Source organism: Leptonotus elevatus, chromosome 13 (assembly GCF_054856555.1).
Source record: "Leptonotus elevatus isolate MCC_2025b chromosome 13, RoL_Lele_1.0, whole genome shotgun sequence".
Lineage (NCBI taxonomy): Eukaryota > Metazoa > Chordata > Actinopteri > Syngnathiformes > Syngnathidae > Leptonotus > Leptonotus elevatus.
Window position 1 is genome coordinate 2071070 of NC_141251.1, and position 19469 is coordinate 2090538.

The following is a 19469-nucleotide window of genomic DNA, read 5'->3' on the forward strand; positions in this document are numbered from 1 at the left end:
ATGTTATGTTGATTTTAATGTCATGTTTTTTGACAAATTGATGAATTAACTATAATTAAATGAAAACTATTTTACAAACACATAAGAGCCCCCAACATGATCTGGCCATCTCTTTGTTTTCAAAATCAAATGCGGCCTTTACTGATGTATTGCCTAACGATTTGAATTCATAACCACAATCGTTATATATTTAACATGGGAACTATGTAGCATATGTAATCCACTTTCAGAGTATAGCGTATATGAACAATAGTTATTTCTACCATTAAATCGAGAAGTGAAACGTCGGTAATCGTAGCGTCCTTATCGTTTACGTAGGGTTTGTAGTTCGGGCTTTGACGAATCGGAATGAAAGCATCCATGTCTTCACCTGCACTGCTTTGTGAGCCGGCGCCCTCCGTGTCCTTGGTGGGTATCTCATGGATGCCATTGGTGGCCACGTGATGATTTTCCTTGGTAGGGATCTCCATGTAGCCTGGGCTGTGGCCGTCCTCTCCACGACGAGCCTCTTTGCCTTCTGCAGATCAAAAAAAATAAAAATAAAATAAAGATGTGAGCAAATGTAACTGTTGGTAATAATGGAATACTGGAAGTACAATTTTCAGCATAAAATGAAGTATGGTTCCACTTCTGCGTTCGCTTACTGTCGGATAGATCAATTCTCGACAGATTACTTTAATAACAAATATCCAAAATGTGGCTCCAATCTTCTGAGAAAACGAGCCTTTGGTGTCTCATATGTGTAGACAAGACACAAGTGAATTGTGAAAGACACGTTGGTGGACTTGCACTTCAGTCTTAACAGGAACAAACGAAACCTCAGTGTGACGTTAATATGATAAACGATGCTCTCGCTAAATTAGAGGGGCCATCTGCTTCATGCCGAGGACGGAGCAGTTGTGGCAACGTACGGTTCTGGACCTTGAGAAGCAAACAAATAAACTGAAATGGAAGAGTATAAATAGCGAGGAAAGCCTTTCCGGCGAATGTGACGCACGTTTATGGCGTGCTGGAAGTTTGGAACCGCTCTGTTGACTGTCATTTGGCTGAGTAAGCCTCTTTTTGGGATGAGTGCAATTTGGACTTTATGATGTTAACCATGCACAACATGCAACACCCAAACAGGAGAGACAAAAGATTTCCCCCTTTTTTTTTTTTTTTTTTTACTTGAAAACCAGTTTGTGGAACTGGGATGAACTGGCTTTTTTTCTTATCTTAAACATACATAAGCATGATGCCATCCAATAATTTGCATTCGTAAGCTTTTAAATCCTCAAGTGGAACTGTCCTAAACAGGCTCCAGCTATGCTTTCAAAGCATCAAAAAAGGAATAATACTTCGCATTAGTCCATCTCTGCAGCATGAACCTACAACACATGCAGTAAAAAGTAGAGTTTAAATGCCAAACCTTGACGTGCGCTTGTTATCGATACACACAAAATCCTGAGGCGCCGCTTGAGAATTAGCCCATGCTGAGCTAACGATCCAGAGAGGTCGATTTGAATTATGCGTGTGTGTGTGTGTATGTGATGGCAGAAATGGGGGAGCTGCTTGTGCTAACGGCGTAACCCAATCGGGCAAAAGGGACAATACGCGTGGGTGGTGCGTGCAGGGGGGGGTGGCGGGGGTGCGTGCGGCGGAGCTCTGTCAACATTGCCTATTCACCAAGCAAGGAGGAAAAAGACGCGCACAAAAACAACAAAACACACACACAAGCACAGTGAGAATCTGCCCTCAATCTGTCTCCCCCCATCTTCCCTTCACTTGTCCTCAAACACACTCAAGTCTATTGGAGACGACAGAGCGAGCAAGTTTGTACAGTTTTCAAACAAGTATCGCGTGAAGATCTTTTTCGACACCCTCCCACCTTTAATGCTGCCTCACTCAAGTCAGCCACACTCACTCACCGACTTCTATGGCAGACGTCGCCGATCCCATTGGAATGCACTCGTCGGATACTTAAAACCCCTTAAAAAAAAAAATCTCAAAACAATGACCAAAAACAGCTATCCACTAAAAATCCACGTGGAAGCCGCATGACTGGCAATAAAATCAATCTGGCAGTTGAAGATGCTGCCAGAGTAACCATCCAGATGTGACGAGAGATTTGAGGCCGCTTCAGGGTAACACCCCCCCCCCCCCCACTTTCTTTCTAAACCAGTCTGGGCCAAACTGATTTGATATTGCTAAGCTCTTTTACCATTGGTGTAGTCCTTAATCCTGTTACTATGCAGCATCAGTTAACGTGACCCCGCGCAGTCAGACGGCCAGGCACACATGTATAGCCAGTTCTGTGAAAAAGCCCCTTTTTGTGTGCATTTCAATGTACATCACCACAAACACACTGTCTGTTTGGACACAAACAAGAGGGGGATATAATGGGGCGTTGTGTTATATTACATATTTGTGGTAAATCTAATGATCGTGAGGTCAAATAAGCCGTCAGATGTGAAATGGAAGCAGAGAGTAGGCAACAAATGTCCTACCTGCGAGCTCATGCTTTTTGCCGGGCGTCTTGTTCTCCTGCTTGAAAGAATTCTCGTCATCGGCGTCCCCGTACCCCCACCACGCCGGCTGGCCGTACAGGGGGGTCCCGCGAGGCAGAGCTGCAACATCCACTGCAGACAGCACGGAAACACGTTTTAATAATGTGTAACTTTTTTTTTCTACTTTAAATAGTGCCACCCACAAAGTATTCATGGTTAAAATTAAACCTTGAATTAGCAGCAGAGGAAAGAACACATCTGATAAGCATTTGTAACAACTTAAATAGGACAGGATATCATAAAGTCAAAGTCTCACGATTATTATTAGATTCTTTAAAACAAATCCTCGTCCTTCACCTAAGTGCCCCTCATCCTGGCTTAGTGACACTAGAGCAGGATAATTATGGATGTTGCCTGCCAAATTGCGTGCCATATGTGGAGGTCCTTCCTATATAAAAAGCAATTATGTCCTGTGTGAGGCCTTTATTTCAGTAATACCACAGCCCGTCTATACAACCACAAGAGGCTCCCCATTTGGCAGATGGGCAGACATCAAACTGAATACCTACCTTAGTACTGTTCCCCAACGTGTACTATACGCGCACATCTGTGATTGCAAACACGCATGAATAAAAAGTAATACTGACTTTAGCATATGGATTTGTATTATGATGGCACTCGATTGCCTAATCTCAAATAATAACACAAGCGCCGTGTGGCCCTATTTCAACATCTGGAGCTTAAACAGGACCCCTGCTGGTGAATGATGTCTATGATTAGGAACTGAAATACTCATGTTGAAATGAAGTAAGTGCATGTTGGCAAAGGAGGTAAAGCCCCTTCCCTTGGTGAGCACGTACACCCCCCACCGAGATAAAACCCCTGCAAGTGTGCGTTTTCTTAAAGGAGAAAGACACCATAAAAAACATGGACAATAAAAAACTGTGGAATTGTGTGTTAAATTTGAGGTGTGTTTTCACTATTTTGGACAGCATCATGGCCAATATCTAGTGATGGCAAAATGAAGCTTCATGAAGCATTTGCGATACTTTTGGACTCCTCGAGATGGTGCTCTTGGTTTAAAGATAAAGGCAAGTGCAATGAAAATGGATTACATTTGCATTGCATCTTTGAATCATGAGTGCCATCTTGAGGAGTCAAAAAGTATCGCAAGTGCTTCATGAAGCTTCATTTTGCCATCACTACCAATATCCCATTTTCACTCATTTTTTTATGCAGTGCAGTAATAAAAAACAAGTGATAAAAATGTTGTACACCGTAATAGAGATTGAGAAACATATGGTTCAAGCTCGTTACTTCTGCCAAATAGGTTTTTCGCTTTCTTCTTTGTCAGCACGAGTACATAAAAAAGAAAAAAAAAACAGCGAAAATACAGTAGGCCCATAGCCAGATCCAGATAAAGATTTGCTTAAATTTCTCCATAAATAAATCATGATTGAAAAAAAAATAATCTGGCATACGCAGAACTTGTTTGCGGATGAAGGTGTTGGCGGAGGTCTGTCCTTTTAGTTTGTTCCATGTTTCTCTTTTGTTCTCACCTCCAACCCTTTCCTCTGTTTTGTGAGAGTCTGCAGGTTTGTGTGGTGGGGGCTCTTTGGAGGGAGAGACCCCATCTGTTGTTGTCTGGCCGGGCCTGGGGGTGCCGCCACTGGGAGACTTTTGCGCCTTTGATGGGGTCTTAATGGGGGACTTGCTGCTGCTGGTGGTTTCACCTTTGGACGGCTTCTTGCTCAGCTGGAGGCCACTGGTGAATTTTTCATGCTGCAAATGGAAGATGGATCGAGATGGAAGACCGATACGGCTCCTTTCATGCAGGCGGGGCTGTGCTGCGATCTCACCTTGAGAGCCTCCTCGGGCACGGTGAGTTCGCCTCGCTCCACCGTGAACCAGTTGGTATGTGAGGGAGCCAAGTTAAGGAAACAAGTACACACATAACAGCAGCAGTCGCACCAGATGTACGTAACATTTCCTTGAGAAACACCATGGGTTGATGTGTGGGTGTGGTTGAAGGATATCATATCCAAACCTCAGTTTGTCCTCTAACTTGAGGGTGATGTACATCTGCTCTTGAATGCGGACATCGTTGACAAAGGTCTGTGGGGAAAAGGGGGGGCGTAAATCAGAGCTGGACCATCCATCATTTTTCATCCTGTATCTGTATAATTATTTTTACTGATTTATTTAGACTAATTTGTGTGGACTACCAATCCCCGAATACTTAATTGTTTTCAGTTAGCAAGTCAGTGTGCTCAACGCGGCAGTAAATGAAGCACACAACAGTCGTAAAATGTCCCAAACCGGCTCTACAAATCTCCCGAGTCAGCAGCCAGAAAGTTCCCTTCAATCCATCTCAACAAGTGAATGGTGGGTGACACAGCAGGAAGCGTCTCTGACTCGGACTTCCTGTTGAAGACCTGCAGAGGATGTGAGTGACTTGCTGCGTATGCGTCCAAAGCGGGGGGGACGGAGGAGGTAGTAATCACTGCACATGACTAAACACCACATGGCAACTGTAAACTCGCTTTGAATTAATGTGGGACAGAAAATGTTTTTCATATAGGCGAATAAATGCCACCATTGAATAAGTTAAGAATGAAAAAAATCACATCAAACATTCATATTAAATGGGAGTCAGACGCACACATCTGCCAGAACTTAAAGTGCCTCTAATTAATCACAAATAAATTCCAGCTGTTCTAGGAGGCTCATCGTGACAATTTTTGTACTTCTGGAGTTCCGAGCAGACGCCTGAAGGTTTTGGGCTAACACTTGACTGCTGTTTCAAACTGTTCAAAATTCCTTTCGCCTTGTCTAAGGCCCCGTTTCAGCTCAATAAAAACAGCACCTAAGCCTGATTCTGCCACCACCATGCTTCACTGGAGGTTTGGTGATGAGCAATGACCTGTTTGCACCAAAACGGACATTTTGGAATTATGGCCAAAAAGCTCAACCTTTGTTGGACCATAACATAATCTTCCAAACGCATTTGGAGAAACGCACTATAGTCCGATAAAACCAAGGTCAAACAAAAACCTGGCAATTGGTGTGTAGACTTTTTATATCCACTGTGTATGTTTTTTTTTGACAAAATTATAATTTATAGTCTCTTATTAACTTACAACTTGCAATATCAAGGTATTGCTTTGGCATCTTGGTGCCAAGGAACTTTGATGATTACTTTTACAGGTCATAGCTCTATGTAATAGAAAAAGTAGTGCTTTGTCGCCAGTCTTGTTGTCTTAATATAGGCAAGTCAAGTCACCTTTATTTATATAACACTTTCAATTATAAACTTGCTTTGGGGGCATCAATTACTCGAGTATTTTTACTTTTCGCAGCAGGGCTCATCCTGCAAATAGCGTAACAAAACACTCACACGCCGTCAATCAATAGCATAGCAGGTCCCAAGGCTCTCTTCTGTGTTGCAACCGTGTCTTTTGCCTAATAGATTGTAAGGTCCATCCATCCATCCATTTTCTGTACCGCTTGTCCTCACAAGGGTCGCGGGGGTTGCTGGAGCCTATCCCAGCTGGCTTCGGGCAGTAGGCGGGGTACACCCTGAACTGGTTGCCAGCCAATCGCAGGGCACACAGAGACGAACAACCATACTCACAATCGCACCTATGGACAATTTGGAGTGTCCAATTCACCTGCCATGCATGTTTTTGGAATGTGGGAGGAAACCGGAGTACCCGGAGAAAACCCACGCAAGCACGGGGAGAACATGCAAACTCCACCCAGGAAGGCCGAAGCCCGGACTTGATCTCACAACCTTTGCACTGGGAGGCGGACGTGCTAACCAGTCAGCCACCGTGCTAGATTGTAAGGTATTTGAATAATTGAGTGAAAATTTGTACCATCAACATTCAAAATAAACCTCAGGCCTAATTGATTAGGCGAAGACAATTACCGTAGTGGGTTCTATTGACTGACGAAAACAAATTAACCTCTCCGGTTTAATCTTCGTCTACCCCCATCCCGTATCCATCGTGATTCTTTCTTTGTATTCTTAACTAACTAAAAATGATTTGTTTGAAGCACTCACCCCATTCAGGCTGCCCAGATCCTTGACCTTGTGTTCGTCTGAGCCGGGCTCGTAGTTGATGACGGCGTGCTGCTTGTCCACACTGCGCGACTGCAAAGGACACATAAAGCACGGCGCGCGCAGTTTACAGATGAGGGTTGAAGAATTGCTTCAGGTCGATAAGTGCAAATTGTTCATCAGTTCCTGGTCACGTGATGACTCTGCATGACTGAAGAATGGAAAACATTTCACATTTGAAAGGTTGCGTGTGCACTCGTGCGAAGTATTTTCTGGCGAAGATGATGAAGAATGCTATTATTATTCCTTGGAGCATGTCAGGGTCAGATGGAGAAATGCTTTAAGGTGTCTATGTCAATGTGAGATTTGCTTTGCCTCACTCGTAAGGAATTCCCACCAGCATACAACACTCGCGCCTTTAATTTCTCCATCTGAGACAGAAATGTGTCGATAAGCGCTGAAATGCAGAAGAAAGAAAGCCTTGAGAAGCACCTCCGGCGAGCCAACCATAATACAGATTACCTTAGCGAGATTAGGCTGGATCAAAGGGGATCGAGACGGGTTGAGCAAGCTTGTTTGACCTCACACTTTGGATGGAGCCGACTTTTGTTGTCACACACGCGCCAGTTCGCTCACTAAAGCGTACAGATGTGACTGCCAACTGCAAAATAACTTAATGCCAGTTATATTGTTTGTTGAGATTTATTTGGCGCATGATACAATAAATAGATGATGCGCGCTCGGCTTGCTGAAGCGGTCACGTGGACAACTGCAAGAAACTTGAAAAAGATTCCAGCCCAAAAAAAAATGTCCCCAAAAATCCCAGCCTATGTGAAATAGCACAGAGCGGCATGGGAGGACGGGTCAATAGACATCGAGACGAACCTTTTACATGCCATCGCATCAGAAAACGAGACAGAAGCAGACTGTGACAGCATTTAAGCCGCCTGGGAAAAGAAACACGGCAAGCTATTTTTACCTCTGCCAAAGAGGTTATGTTTTCATTGGCTTCTGCAGGATCGCACAAACTACTCAACCGATTTTTGTGAAACTCTGTGAAGGGTTGAGGCATGGAAGAAGTTTTTGAGGTTGAGGAGTGGGGGTGCTCCTGATACAGATGCAGGAATACACCCCCCCCCCCCACCACATAGAGTGAACTCAAATGCATGAAGGTGTACAAGTGGGTGCTACCCAATGAAAATGTAGCTCCAATTGTGCTAATATGCAAGCCTTTTAATAACAAATATTTAAATGCAAATATTTTTTTAGCATTTCTGATTTGTTTTTTTACAATCTGATGACATTTGGTATTTTGTAATACTTTTGTTGTTACGATTTTGTATTTTTCATCATTCAAAAATTGTTTGACAGTGAAATCTGGAAAAATTGATAAATTGACGTACCACTGTTTGTCACTGTGATGACATATAAATGATGAAAAATTTTGCAATTTCCACCAGACATGCACTGTATGCTACCAAACTTGAAGTATGAAGTCATCATGGCGAAGAGTGCTGCAGCCTGGTACCACAGAAAATAAATCTCATCCAAATAGCTGCCCCACTTTCTATTAATAGTGCAATGACCAGAAGTATTCACAAGCTCGCAGGCAATAAAGCCTCTCTTACGGCTACATGGACACTGACTCAGCGTGCATGTAAACAAAAATAAAATGTTTTGCAATGCAGGTGCACGCACGCCACTTCACTTCACTGGAGTGGACAAAATCCAAGCCAAATCCTACATCCTTGTAGCGCAAGCAAAATATGTTGCGCATTGTCCAATGTCCTCACCTGTAGCATGAGCTCGCAGTCGTCCCGCCCGACAAAGATCATCTCGCGGGGCAGTCGGTGGCGAGTCCCCCCGCTGCTCACCAGGAACCAGGAGGTGACGCTCATGTCTGCACCGCTGCAGCTGCTTGTGCTACACACCTACAAGGAAGGGGACAACAAACAGACATCATTAGCTCATAATGTGTGATCAAGTAAAGGGTGGGGGAATGTAACAAAGTAAAAGAACTTTGTTAACTCATTTGCTTCCAAAAATGTATTTAATTCTAGAGCATACAGAGAGCTTTGATGCTGCCTCTCAAAAGTTGAAGCAATGGTAGTTATTACAAAAACGGCCAGCAAGTGGCTGGCAGCGGAGTATAAGAGATCAACCAGGGCCATGTTGCAAAAAGCTCTTTTCCCCATTGTTTTAAACAGATCTGTGAATAATGATGAAACTTAGCTATATTCTAATGCTAATTGCTGCAAAACAGAAACAGAAATATACTTTTTTTCCAGATGAAAGAAGAGACTCTAATCTTTCTTTTGGTATGTATGTTTCATGTTTTTACAGAAATAGAACACAATTTAAAAAAAAATAAAAAAAAAAAATAGAACACAATATTCTGTGGGCCTTGCAAAATCAGTCAAAATCAAGTAAAACAGCCAGGAGCGAAGGGGGTTGCTTCAGTAAAAAGGGCTGGGCGTGAATGAGTTAATGTCCAATACATTTTTTATACATCTGTAATTGACTTGTGTACATTTAAGAAGGGATACTTTTTACTTTTACTTTACTACATTTGAGAGCAAAAGGCAGAATTAGTGGTAAGACTCTAAAATGCATAAAATCAAAACACTCCATTTAACTCAACCAGTAGGTGGAGATTGAGCAGTGCTGCAATATGATTCCTGGCTGAGCAACCGCCTAAGCCAGCCTGTATGACATATCGTCACGTTTTCTCCTCCTCTCGCCCTGATCATTGCCAGATGTCGGCGGAGGAAGTGATGTAGGAATGTTGGCCGGCCTTCCCAGCAGGACCGTTATTTCCCCACCACCACCACCACCACCCTTCGCTCTCCTTCACATGAGCTGGAAAGGAGGTCAAACAAAAACACGCTGACTGGCAAGTTAGCTGTGCAATAACCCATTGAAAATAATAACTTGTTTTCTCTTTAGCCACCGCTAAAATTACATGTTTATCGGCAGTGGAACTGAAGTTGTCTGACTGGCTGTAAATCTCGGTATAGCATTTTCGTTATTGAGTTTTCCGCTGCGTTGTCACAAGATGACAGTGAAACAAAGCGGAGGTGCGATTGGAGGAAGACAAGATTACAAGTTACACCTTCGGTTTGGTCCAGGGTTAAATGTTCCTTCTGATCTTTGCCTCAATTTGAAAAAGGCCCTGAAAAAAAAAAACAAGTGCGTGTGTGGAAAAGGTGCCAAGAAAGTCTCGTCAAAGAGGGAATTAACGATTATTGAGCTAAGCCCGTGTTCACTTGACCTCATAAGTACTTGGTATACCAACTCAATAATCCCTCGGGTAAAAAAATTGTAATCAAAAGGGAACCGACACAAGCAATACGTTCCACGATGCACATTTAAGCTTTTTCTGACATGGCTGTTATAAAAGTACTGTAATATAATGCAAGAGTTTGCGTTTGACTTATTTTTGCCATGGGACTCAAAGAACAAATTTAAAACGAATGACCTCACAGCAAAATATTAGTGCAACAAACCCTGGCCCAGAAAGCCAAACGAACAGCAAAACATTCAAATCGTTTGATGCTCACTGAACTGAGATCTTGCGAGATTTTTCCAGAACATTTGTAGAATTTCGAAGTGGTTCACAAATTCCTGCAATGCTATCATACCCATGCCATGGCCCCCTCCTCGCGCCATGATTGCACAATAACCACAGCGTGCCAAGTTGGCGAGAATGCGGTTCGAGGCTGGAAAGGAAGTGCCCCGGCTTGTGTAGCGTCATTAACGCAAGCTCCTTACTCACTAGCGACCACACACGAAAGCACGGCACAGCTGGAGCAACGCGGTTTGGGGAATTATCATCTTTGTAAAGTGAATCTTCGACACAAGTTCTCAGATTGGATAATCACGCCCAATTTGAAGATTTTTTTTCATCTTCCTTCCCTTTTGAGGCGTCACCAGGCCAAGTTGTTTTTTTTTTTTGCTTTGACTTGCAAGCAGAAATTGAAGATACCAGAGCAAAATAGCAGCTAACGCTACGAGCAGTAGTTTGGCAGATTGAGAACAATTCTTTATAATAATTTTAAAAAACTTACTTTCAAACTAAACACAAAACAAAGAGAATATTTTGTACGAATAAAAAAAAACACACAGCCTTTCCTTAGAGATTTCTGTTAGCTTAATGTTGACAAACAATGCAAAAACCATAGACAGGCTAATGAATAGCATCTATAGTTGTGGCATTACATATCCGCACTTTGTGGATTTTCCCCTACTGCGGGTGGGTCTAGAACAGAGGTGGGCAATCTAGGTCCTCGAGGGCCGGAGTCCTGCAGGTTTTGGAGGTTTCTCACTTCCAACGCAAGCTGATTCCAATCAACAGGATCGTTATCTGGCTTATGCAGAGCTTGCTGATGAGCTGATCATATATCAGCTGTGTTGGAGAAGAGCAACATGCAAAACCTGCAGGACTTCGGCCCTCGATGCCCACCTTTGGTCTAGAAGATAAGATATCCTCTCCCATAAATTGGCTTTACTGTATGCGTCTCACATGTCATTCACAACAATAAAAATGACAAGCAAAGGAGTTTGCCGCTAACATCTAGCCTAGCCTAGCCCATCGTGAGTACACCAAACAATATGAGAACAGTAAGAAGACACGTGGGGATTTTTTTCTCATCGTGTGTTGGTATCACAAAGTTTAACAACTGGTTAAAATGTATAAAAAAATATTAATAAAAAAAAATCTGTACATGTACCCGACTTTGTATTATGCAGGTGCGCCGGATAAATTATTTCTTGTACAGTTGTACAGTAGTGCCTCACCTCCATTTTGTGCAACTGTGTCATGCTGGTGCAAATGAAGAGTAATGGTCATCTCGTGCTTATAGCTGGAATTCCCCAACCCATAGATCCCGACGCGCAATCTAACGCACACGCATTCACATGTGCACATACACACCGGGGAGTGAAATGAAAGGGTGGGATTATTCCGAGATGACTGAATTCTTTGTGTGGAGGAGCTGGAGAGTCAGGAAGTAAGAAGAGCGCTTCCTCTGGATGGGGACACTCATCTATTGAAAATGAAAGGCAAAGCCATTAAGTCGACACTGTAACAAACGGCGGAATGTGCATTTAAAAACTGTTGTTTTTTTTCAATTACATTTTCAAATTGAGTACATGATTTAATCGCCCTGACAGCTATATTTGCGTAACCCAGAAATCAGTGTCCTCTTAACTCATTTGCTCCCAAAAACCTATAAATACATTCATTTTAAGCTAGAGTATACAAAAAGGCTTTGATGCAGCCTGTCAACTGCAAAGAACGGTTGGAAAAAAAAAAGGTAGTTATTACACAAACGGCCAGAGGTAGAATCAGAGCAAAGGAAATGAACCAGGGCCATGTTGAAAAAAAACCCCTCAATTACTCACAATTCTAAATAGATTTGTGAATAGTGATGAAACTTAGCTATGTTCTAATGCTAATTGCTGCAAAACGGAAACAGAGAGAAATTCACTTTTTTCTTCCTGATGAAAGAAGAGACTTGAATCTTTCTTTTGGTAGGTTCCATGCTTTTGCACTAGAACACAATATTCTGTGGGTTTTACAAAATCATTCGAAATCCAGTAAAACAGCCGGAAGCGAGTGAGTGAGTTTAACAGCCCATCGCAGATACACAAACGAGCAGACTAGGAAATGATGTCACACGGGAGTTTCTCTACAATAACTGAATTGGTTATAATAATAATAATAATATGTGCAAGCAGCATGTTCGGTTTGATGCAACATCTGGGAACTTTGGCTCAGCATCATGATCAGTTGACTCACACGGTTGACCAATAACACGCACGCACACACACACACACTAAACAAAGTCTAACAGACAGAGTGAGTGGGAGCGCCTTGAGGAAGAACGGCCGACTCACGCTCGCCAAGCGCATCCCTCGTAGAAGGGCGCGGTTGTCGACGGCACAAAAAGAAAGCCACGTTTCCGCTAAAAACTACAAATAGAGCCACTAACATAATACTGACTGTGCTACGAACCTTGTGGGCATTTGTGGTGATACTCCACAGCAACAGCAATGAAAATGTAGTTGATATTGTATTTTAGCTGGGAAGCATAACAGGTAGTACTTGACATCCACCTGAGGGAGAGCGACCACAGCCAGGTCAACAACAAAAAACACAGTACATCTGAATTAAAGTATTTTTTCCCCCAAGTCATTTTTTCTTACTTATTTTTTAAGTATTTGTTTCTATTTTTAAGCACAGTGTTTAATGTTCAAATGGTGCACAATGTTACAGTGAATTGCAATAATAAACGTACTTTTTACGAATAAAAACTGTTCTTTTAATGTAAAGCTTGAGAACCACTGGGGTTAAAAGTTTCAAATATAATGAGTGGTATGACATCGAGCGGTTTCAATTGCATTATGAAAGGGCAACTAACCTTGGTATGTTATTTACGTTGGTCCTGAAAAGTTAGTACCTGCTGCATCCGATTTTTCCACAAATAAACGTGATGTTTTTGGATAACAAAGAAGCTCAATGATTTTAAAAAAAGTGCTTTCTTTGTTCAACTTCAGTAGATGTCAACAAAAGGACGGAAGCCACCTCAAGGCATTAGTAAAAAAGCAATCAAAGGTGAAGCGTATTGAAGGGCGCCTATCACTGAAAATGCTGACCTGGGATCAGTTAGAGCTGTTTGATGGACCCCAAGATGTGAAACAATGGACAAAGAAAAGGTCTTTTCTTCCAAGACCAGAAAAAGATGAGCCCGGACACCCTGAGGGGCCTGATGCACTGCAGACCACAAAACAAGGCAGCATTAAAAGCCAAAACAACTAAACAATCTGTGGTCAGTCAGCTAGACAGACAGACAGACAGACGGGGCTATTGTCATCCCTTGAGGCTACGAAGCCACACTATACCCACAAAGAAAGCATCAGTACAATCAATAGCCTCTCTTCAAACAGACAAAACAAGAATCTGCTCCTTGATGACATATCGAACACCCTTGAGAATAAATGCAGCGAAAGTGTCTTTTAAATTACACGTGATCCACTAATGCGCATTAATGAACAGTTATATTATGTTTGTAGCGTTTTTCAGAGGGACAAGCTTGTTTTTCTGTGAGCACTTCATTACATTTGACAGTTGCCGTAGTTGAACGGATCCTTGAATTACGCTGCCGTCAACAGACAGAATCAATATGTGGCTGTGTGAAATATTTCGGGGAAGGAGACAAAGCACTTGAGGATCAGTATGCCATCTTGTGTGCATATTAATTACAGAAGCAGTGAAGCACATATTTTTCATGTGTGTTATCGTGGCTTGCAAATGAAGCGGGGGGGGTGTGGAGGGGGGGGGGGGGGTCCCATACGCAACCATATGGCATTAAAAAGGCAGTAAGTAGCACATGAGCAGTTGGCGAAAGGAACAAACAAGCACACACCTCTATTTAGCCAGCACCCGTTTCCCCTGCTGCATTGTTATTGGCAACCACACACACACACACACGCAACACTCAGACCTGCACAAATGCACACGCACAAATGCACACGCACACGCACACACACTGCTAGCTTCAGGACACAATGCACCACATGCTCAGTGGCCTCCGTGCACCTCATGACCCAAAGACCCACATATGAAAATATGCTCCTTCATGGATGTTGTGAACTGTGCAGCAAGCTGCCACGACAAACAAGCGCTTTACCGATTGGCTCAATGAATAGGAGAACAAATGTCGCCACTTATTTTAAAAATAATGCCTCAAAATTCGAGCAAACGTTCATTATAGCCAATTTTTTGACAGGAGAAGTCACCAGTTTCCCTATTTCCATAACATTGCTCACTATAAACTGCATCAACACAGAGAAAAGACGTTCCCGCCTTTTGAGTGCGACATCAGAATAGACATGCCAGCTTTATTGGCCCTCAGATTTGTAAGAAAGTCAAGAAGGCTTGTTTTCTGCATTTTTTTGTGAAAATTGCTGATTTGGGTGAAGCCAACCAATATTCTACTGCCGCTTACAAAAACATTGAATACAATTGAAACTTTTTTTGTGCGTTGAAAGAAGAGAGTCTAATAATTCATCGGTTTACCTACGGTAGTCATAAAACACAATATTCTGCAGGTCTTGAAGGATCAGTCAGAATGCTCCGGGCAGGCACTCTCTCTTTTTATTTTATTTTTATAAACATGGCTGGCATTGAAATAGTTAAGAGACCTGGGAACTGTTTTCATTAAATTGCAAGAAAAAATGCATATGTCTTCTTTAGGATTTGATTATATGCAAGGCGTAACATAAGTTGTGGTACGCTCCATACTTTCAAAAAAGTTTTTGGAACCCTGTCAGAGTTGTTTATGCAAGTTTAGAATTTGACATACACAGCAGTAGCACTTAACTCATTTGCTCCCCAAAACGTAAAATACGCTCTATTTAAATGTTTTAAGTGTCCCAAAGACGTACACATTTTTAATGTTTCTTTTTTTAATGCTAGGCTTTGATGCGGCCTCTCAACTGCACAGAACGGTTGAAGAAATGGTAGTTATTACAAAAACGACCAGCAGGTGGCAGCAGAGCATAAGAGATCACTCAGGGCCACGTTGAAATAAAGCTGTTTTCCCCACAATTTTAAATAGGCTTGTTAATAATGATGAAACTTTGCTATATTCTAATGCTAATTGCTGGAAAACGGAAACAGATAGAAATACTTTTTTCCTGATGAAATAAGACACTCTAATCTTTCTTTTGGTGGGTTCCATGTTTTTATAGCAATAGAACACAATATTCTGTCAAAAAAACAGTAAAACAGCCCCGGGAGTGAAGGGGATTGCATCAGTGAAAATGGCTGCGAGTGAAAGAGTTAGCGTCCTGTAACTGAACAGCCAAAATGACCATTTTTAATCCGTTTCTGTTAAATATAAACAGCCTCCTTACAGGCAAGACCAAATGTTTGGCCTGAGAAAAAGAAATCACCCAAAATCTGACATTTAAGAACAATAACAGTTGAAATATATCAATGCTCATCTCACAGCATTGAATGAGACACAAGCCCCGGAGCATCTGCTTTCTTTTCAGAACATGTGATCACTTCTTCGACATTGACACTGTAACTGGCGTAAAACTCCACCACAGACAAAAAGAAAAAGAAAAAAAAAGGGAACTCTGTACTCTCACACTGCAGGGCAACATCAACATTAGCATGACAACAATCAGGATAAAAGCAGAAATGCTCCACAAATAAGAGATCAATATCTGAAGCAAAAATTAAGAGAAACTGGGACGGGAGTGCGTCACACCCCAAAACAGATGTTAGGGTCACACATGTTCTTTTTTTCATGGTTTTAAATGCAGGAAAAAGAAGTGGAGGAACGCCCCTAAATGATGTTCCATAACAAGAACGCTGAAAATATTTTACACTGCTGACTTTCCAGGTCATCGCAACTATGGAAAACACATGGCAAAAAAAGCGACATGACCTTTGTTAACATTTCTACTCGGGCACAAGTGAGAGTCACCATCGCTATTTTTAGTCAAGGAGAAGCTTATCAACAACATCAGTTCTACCTCAGGACAAAATTACATTAGCATATACAGTGGAAAGTCAAGCCAACATTTTTGGGAAAGATATTCCTTAAAAAAAAATATATATAATCAAACAAAACCTGCAGCTCCAAATCATCATCTCAGTAAGCATTTTAAATTGTGTTGTCACCGCAAAAGTGACGACAAACACTCGCGTTCAAATGGCGGCTTTTTATGACACAAACGAGAGGAGCCCAAGATAAGTCTGTAAATCATTCCAAAAACTGCCTCCACCAATAATGTGACATCATGTACAACTCAATATAGGGGGAAAAGACTGAGAGGGAAAGTAAAAACAAAACTAATGTTTGCACAAGTGTCCACACCCTCTTACGACTGCGACGATCATGTGGCTGCCTTCAGAATTAAATCACATTTGGAACTCATGTTAAAAGGAAGTGAGCTCGCAACTTGCCACCATTTAAAATGCCTCCAAATGACCCCAAATAAAGTTCAGCTACTCTAGTTGACTTTTCTTGACATGTTCTTTCTTTCTAGCAGAAGCCTGAAGGCTTTTGTACCAACACTCTCTACTATTTCAAACTGTTCACGATTCCCTTGACTTTATCCAAAGCCCCGGTTCCAGCTGAAAAAAAGAAAACGGCTCCAAAGCATATAAGCGCTGCCACCAAAATGCTTCAATGAAGTCTTACGTTTGTGCCAAATATACTTTTTGGAATTATGGCCAAAAAGTTCAACCTTTCAAAATCTCCCAAACACAAGTGGGAAAACATGCAAGGTTGAACTAACACCTGACATTTGAACTGGGGTGTGTATACTTTATCTACTGCACTGCCCTATTCATTAGTTTTACTTTATTTTAGTTTGATCTATTTTCAATGTTCTACTTTTAGACTTGTTTGGCAGTTAAGTGACTAAAAACATTGCCAGTACACAGTTAATAAAGATGTTATGATGGTGACTGTTTAATTCGCTTCACTTCCTCCTATGTGGGAATTTTAAATTAAATTAACTCTGGAGTAAACCCACATTACGGATCATCTTGCGCACAACGTCGGGGGTTCCACTGTAACGTGACACTCCAAAAACAAACATTACGTCATCTTCACAGAAGAAAACAAAAGTCCCTTTCCGAAACTTCCTGTCACACAAAATGGCTGTGCGCCGAGCAACAAAATCCTCATCCATGTACAGAAAACAGTTTTGTTATTACGTTTGTGATTTTTTTTTTTAATAAACTAACTGCTACTAGTGAGCCATTGCCGACACTGGTCCGTGATCAGATTTGCACACGAAAAGATGCAAGAATTACGACAGTGATCCAGTTTTTGTCGGAGCCACCCAGCCGACAACAGGCCACATTTGCAGAGAGGACAGGAAGAAGGAAAAAAAATGGCAAAGAGGAGGGATGAGACGGAAGAAAGCTGGACTGGATGGTATTATCTTAACATTCTATGGCTTGATGCCCAAACAATCTTGCAGCTGAGGAGGAGGAGTAAAGTGTCGGGCAACATAAAGCTGTGCACAAACATTTCGGCCCAGTATGAGAGAAATGCATCAAATCAATGGACAAAATGGAAGAAAGGAGAGCTGTATGCATTTTAACAAGCATTAAGAACACTCAAGTTTCAGCATGGCCCAGCCAGAGCCCAGACCTACATCTAACGCAAACTACCAGGGCACAAAAGGCATCTTTTGTAATCTTACGGTTGAATATTGTATAACCTACATATACACACTTTCCCTAAATGAATAAATGCTGCCATTAAAGCTCAAGGACCGCTCATTAAAAGAAATAAAAGGAGCATTTTGGGTGCGTTTGCTACATGATTACAACACCGATGCTTGTCATTGCATCACAATTTCACAAATATAACATTGTGTTGATCTTTAGTGCATATAGTGACAGCAAATGTGAGCACAAAGAGGAGTGGGTGCATGCAGGCCAGCTACATCTGCTCCATGAAAACAAAGCTCCCCCTCCCCTATAGAAACGGAGGGAGGGAGGGAGGGGGGCATCATTATACAGCAGCTTGCTATTAGAATCGAATATATGACATTTAAAGGGCAATTAGGGTTCTATCGTGTGTCCAATCGCAGAACGCAAGCCCGATATGACGGACTATTCTTTGTCGTGCATCCACGAGTGGCTTGAACAGACTTCAGCCGGCAAATCACAGACGTGCAAATGATTGCCGGTGTTTTTGCGTGAGAGACGTGAAGAGTTGTGAGAGGCGATGCTTTCTTTTTTGGGTTCGCCATCGTCAAAACGGTGCGGTTGGGTTCGGCCATCGCATGGGGCTCGATGTTTAGCTAACCCATTGTTTATTTTTTTTCCGAGCAAGATAAAAGTCAACATTTGATGTCTTTTTATAACGGAGGATAGAATTGATTCAAAAATACGTAACGTAGTAGTAGCGCCGCTAATTCAATTGACGTCAATAGAAGAGCATCAGCGAGGCGACTTTCCTTGTCGTCCTCTCCTCATTTTCGCTAGTCAACTTCACGTGCGTCTCAATGCTCGACCCCTTCCCCACACAAAACGATGTATTTTTGTTTCATCGAATGATTAAAAGTGAGACGTTTTGGTTCATGATGTGGCTTTCCGTCCCGCTACGTGTGTTTGTGTGTGTGTGAGTGGAGCCCAGCCCTACCGTTGCTGCCGCAGTAACGTCTGGCTCCGGCCTCCTCTCCCGCGGTTCCTCCTCGATGATGAGCCGGCAGCGGCCACTTTAGGGCGTCCTGGAGATGTCAACAAATTTCGACAATTTTCCGGGTTTGGAGTTTCAAAATAAAAGCGAACAAAAAGCTAAGCAGCACAAAGGATCCGAACACACTGTCTCATTTTTGTCACGATTGTTTTATTGTGAAAATAATGCATTTGTAGTTTCCTGTTTGTTACGTGTAACTTGACAGCTTTTCCATTGTCCTCAGCAAGCGCCTGCGTCGACACTTCCAGCCGCGGATGCTTCCAACCCGACCAGAAGTTCCGTCAGCCAGAACCGAGTGGGCGGGTTTCCTGGTCGCATTGGTCACGTCTCAAATCCCATTGCTGCCGCATTCGCCAGTCCTGTACTATTGCATCTCCGACTGGGAGCCCCCCCCATCAACATAACAAAAACAGATAAAATAATACCACGTCTCAGTTATTATCCACCAAACATTATAAATAATACAAAATGATCATAATTTAAAAAAATTTTTTTTGCACAAATGTGTCCAATTATGTATTTATTAGAGAGACAATTCAAAAAGTTTAAACTTAAATCACGTCTGTTTTGTTTTACGGTGACGTAATGACGTTAGACTATTGTTAAAGGCACTCGGTGTACTGACTTTTACGTGCCGGCTGGAGGGCGGGGTGGTTTGTTTGCATAAATGTATTAAGTTGA

At 42.2% G+C, this 19469-nt stretch overlaps 1 protein-coding gene across 1 annotated transcript in view; it reads right to left on the reverse strand.

The window, feature by feature from the left end:
* cep170aa (centrosomal protein 170Aa) overlaps nucleotides 1–18808 on the reverse strand; it is a 34607-nt gene extending 15799 nt beyond the window's left edge. Inside the window, exons 1-8 of the mRNA XM_086093067.1 lie at nucleotides 18732–18808; nucleotides 8343–8480; nucleotides 6553–6642; nucleotides 4520–4601; nucleotides 4346–4401; nucleotides 4046–4268; nucleotides 2487–2618; nucleotides 371–517 (exon numbers count right to left, since the gene is read on the reverse strand). Of these exons, the coding sequence (XP_085949193.1) occupies nucleotides 371–517; nucleotides 2487–2618; nucleotides 4046–4268; nucleotides 4346–4401; nucleotides 4520–4601; nucleotides 6553–6642; nucleotides 8343–8447 (835 nt within the window). The 5' untranslated portion in view covers nucleotides 8448–8480; nucleotides 18732–18808. The remainder of the gene's footprint in view (nucleotides 1–370; nucleotides 518–2486; nucleotides 2619–4045; nucleotides 4269–4345; nucleotides 4402–4519; nucleotides 4602–6552; nucleotides 6643–8342; nucleotides 8481–18731) is intronic.
* Between the last annotated feature and the right edge of the window lie 661 nt (nucleotides 18809–19469).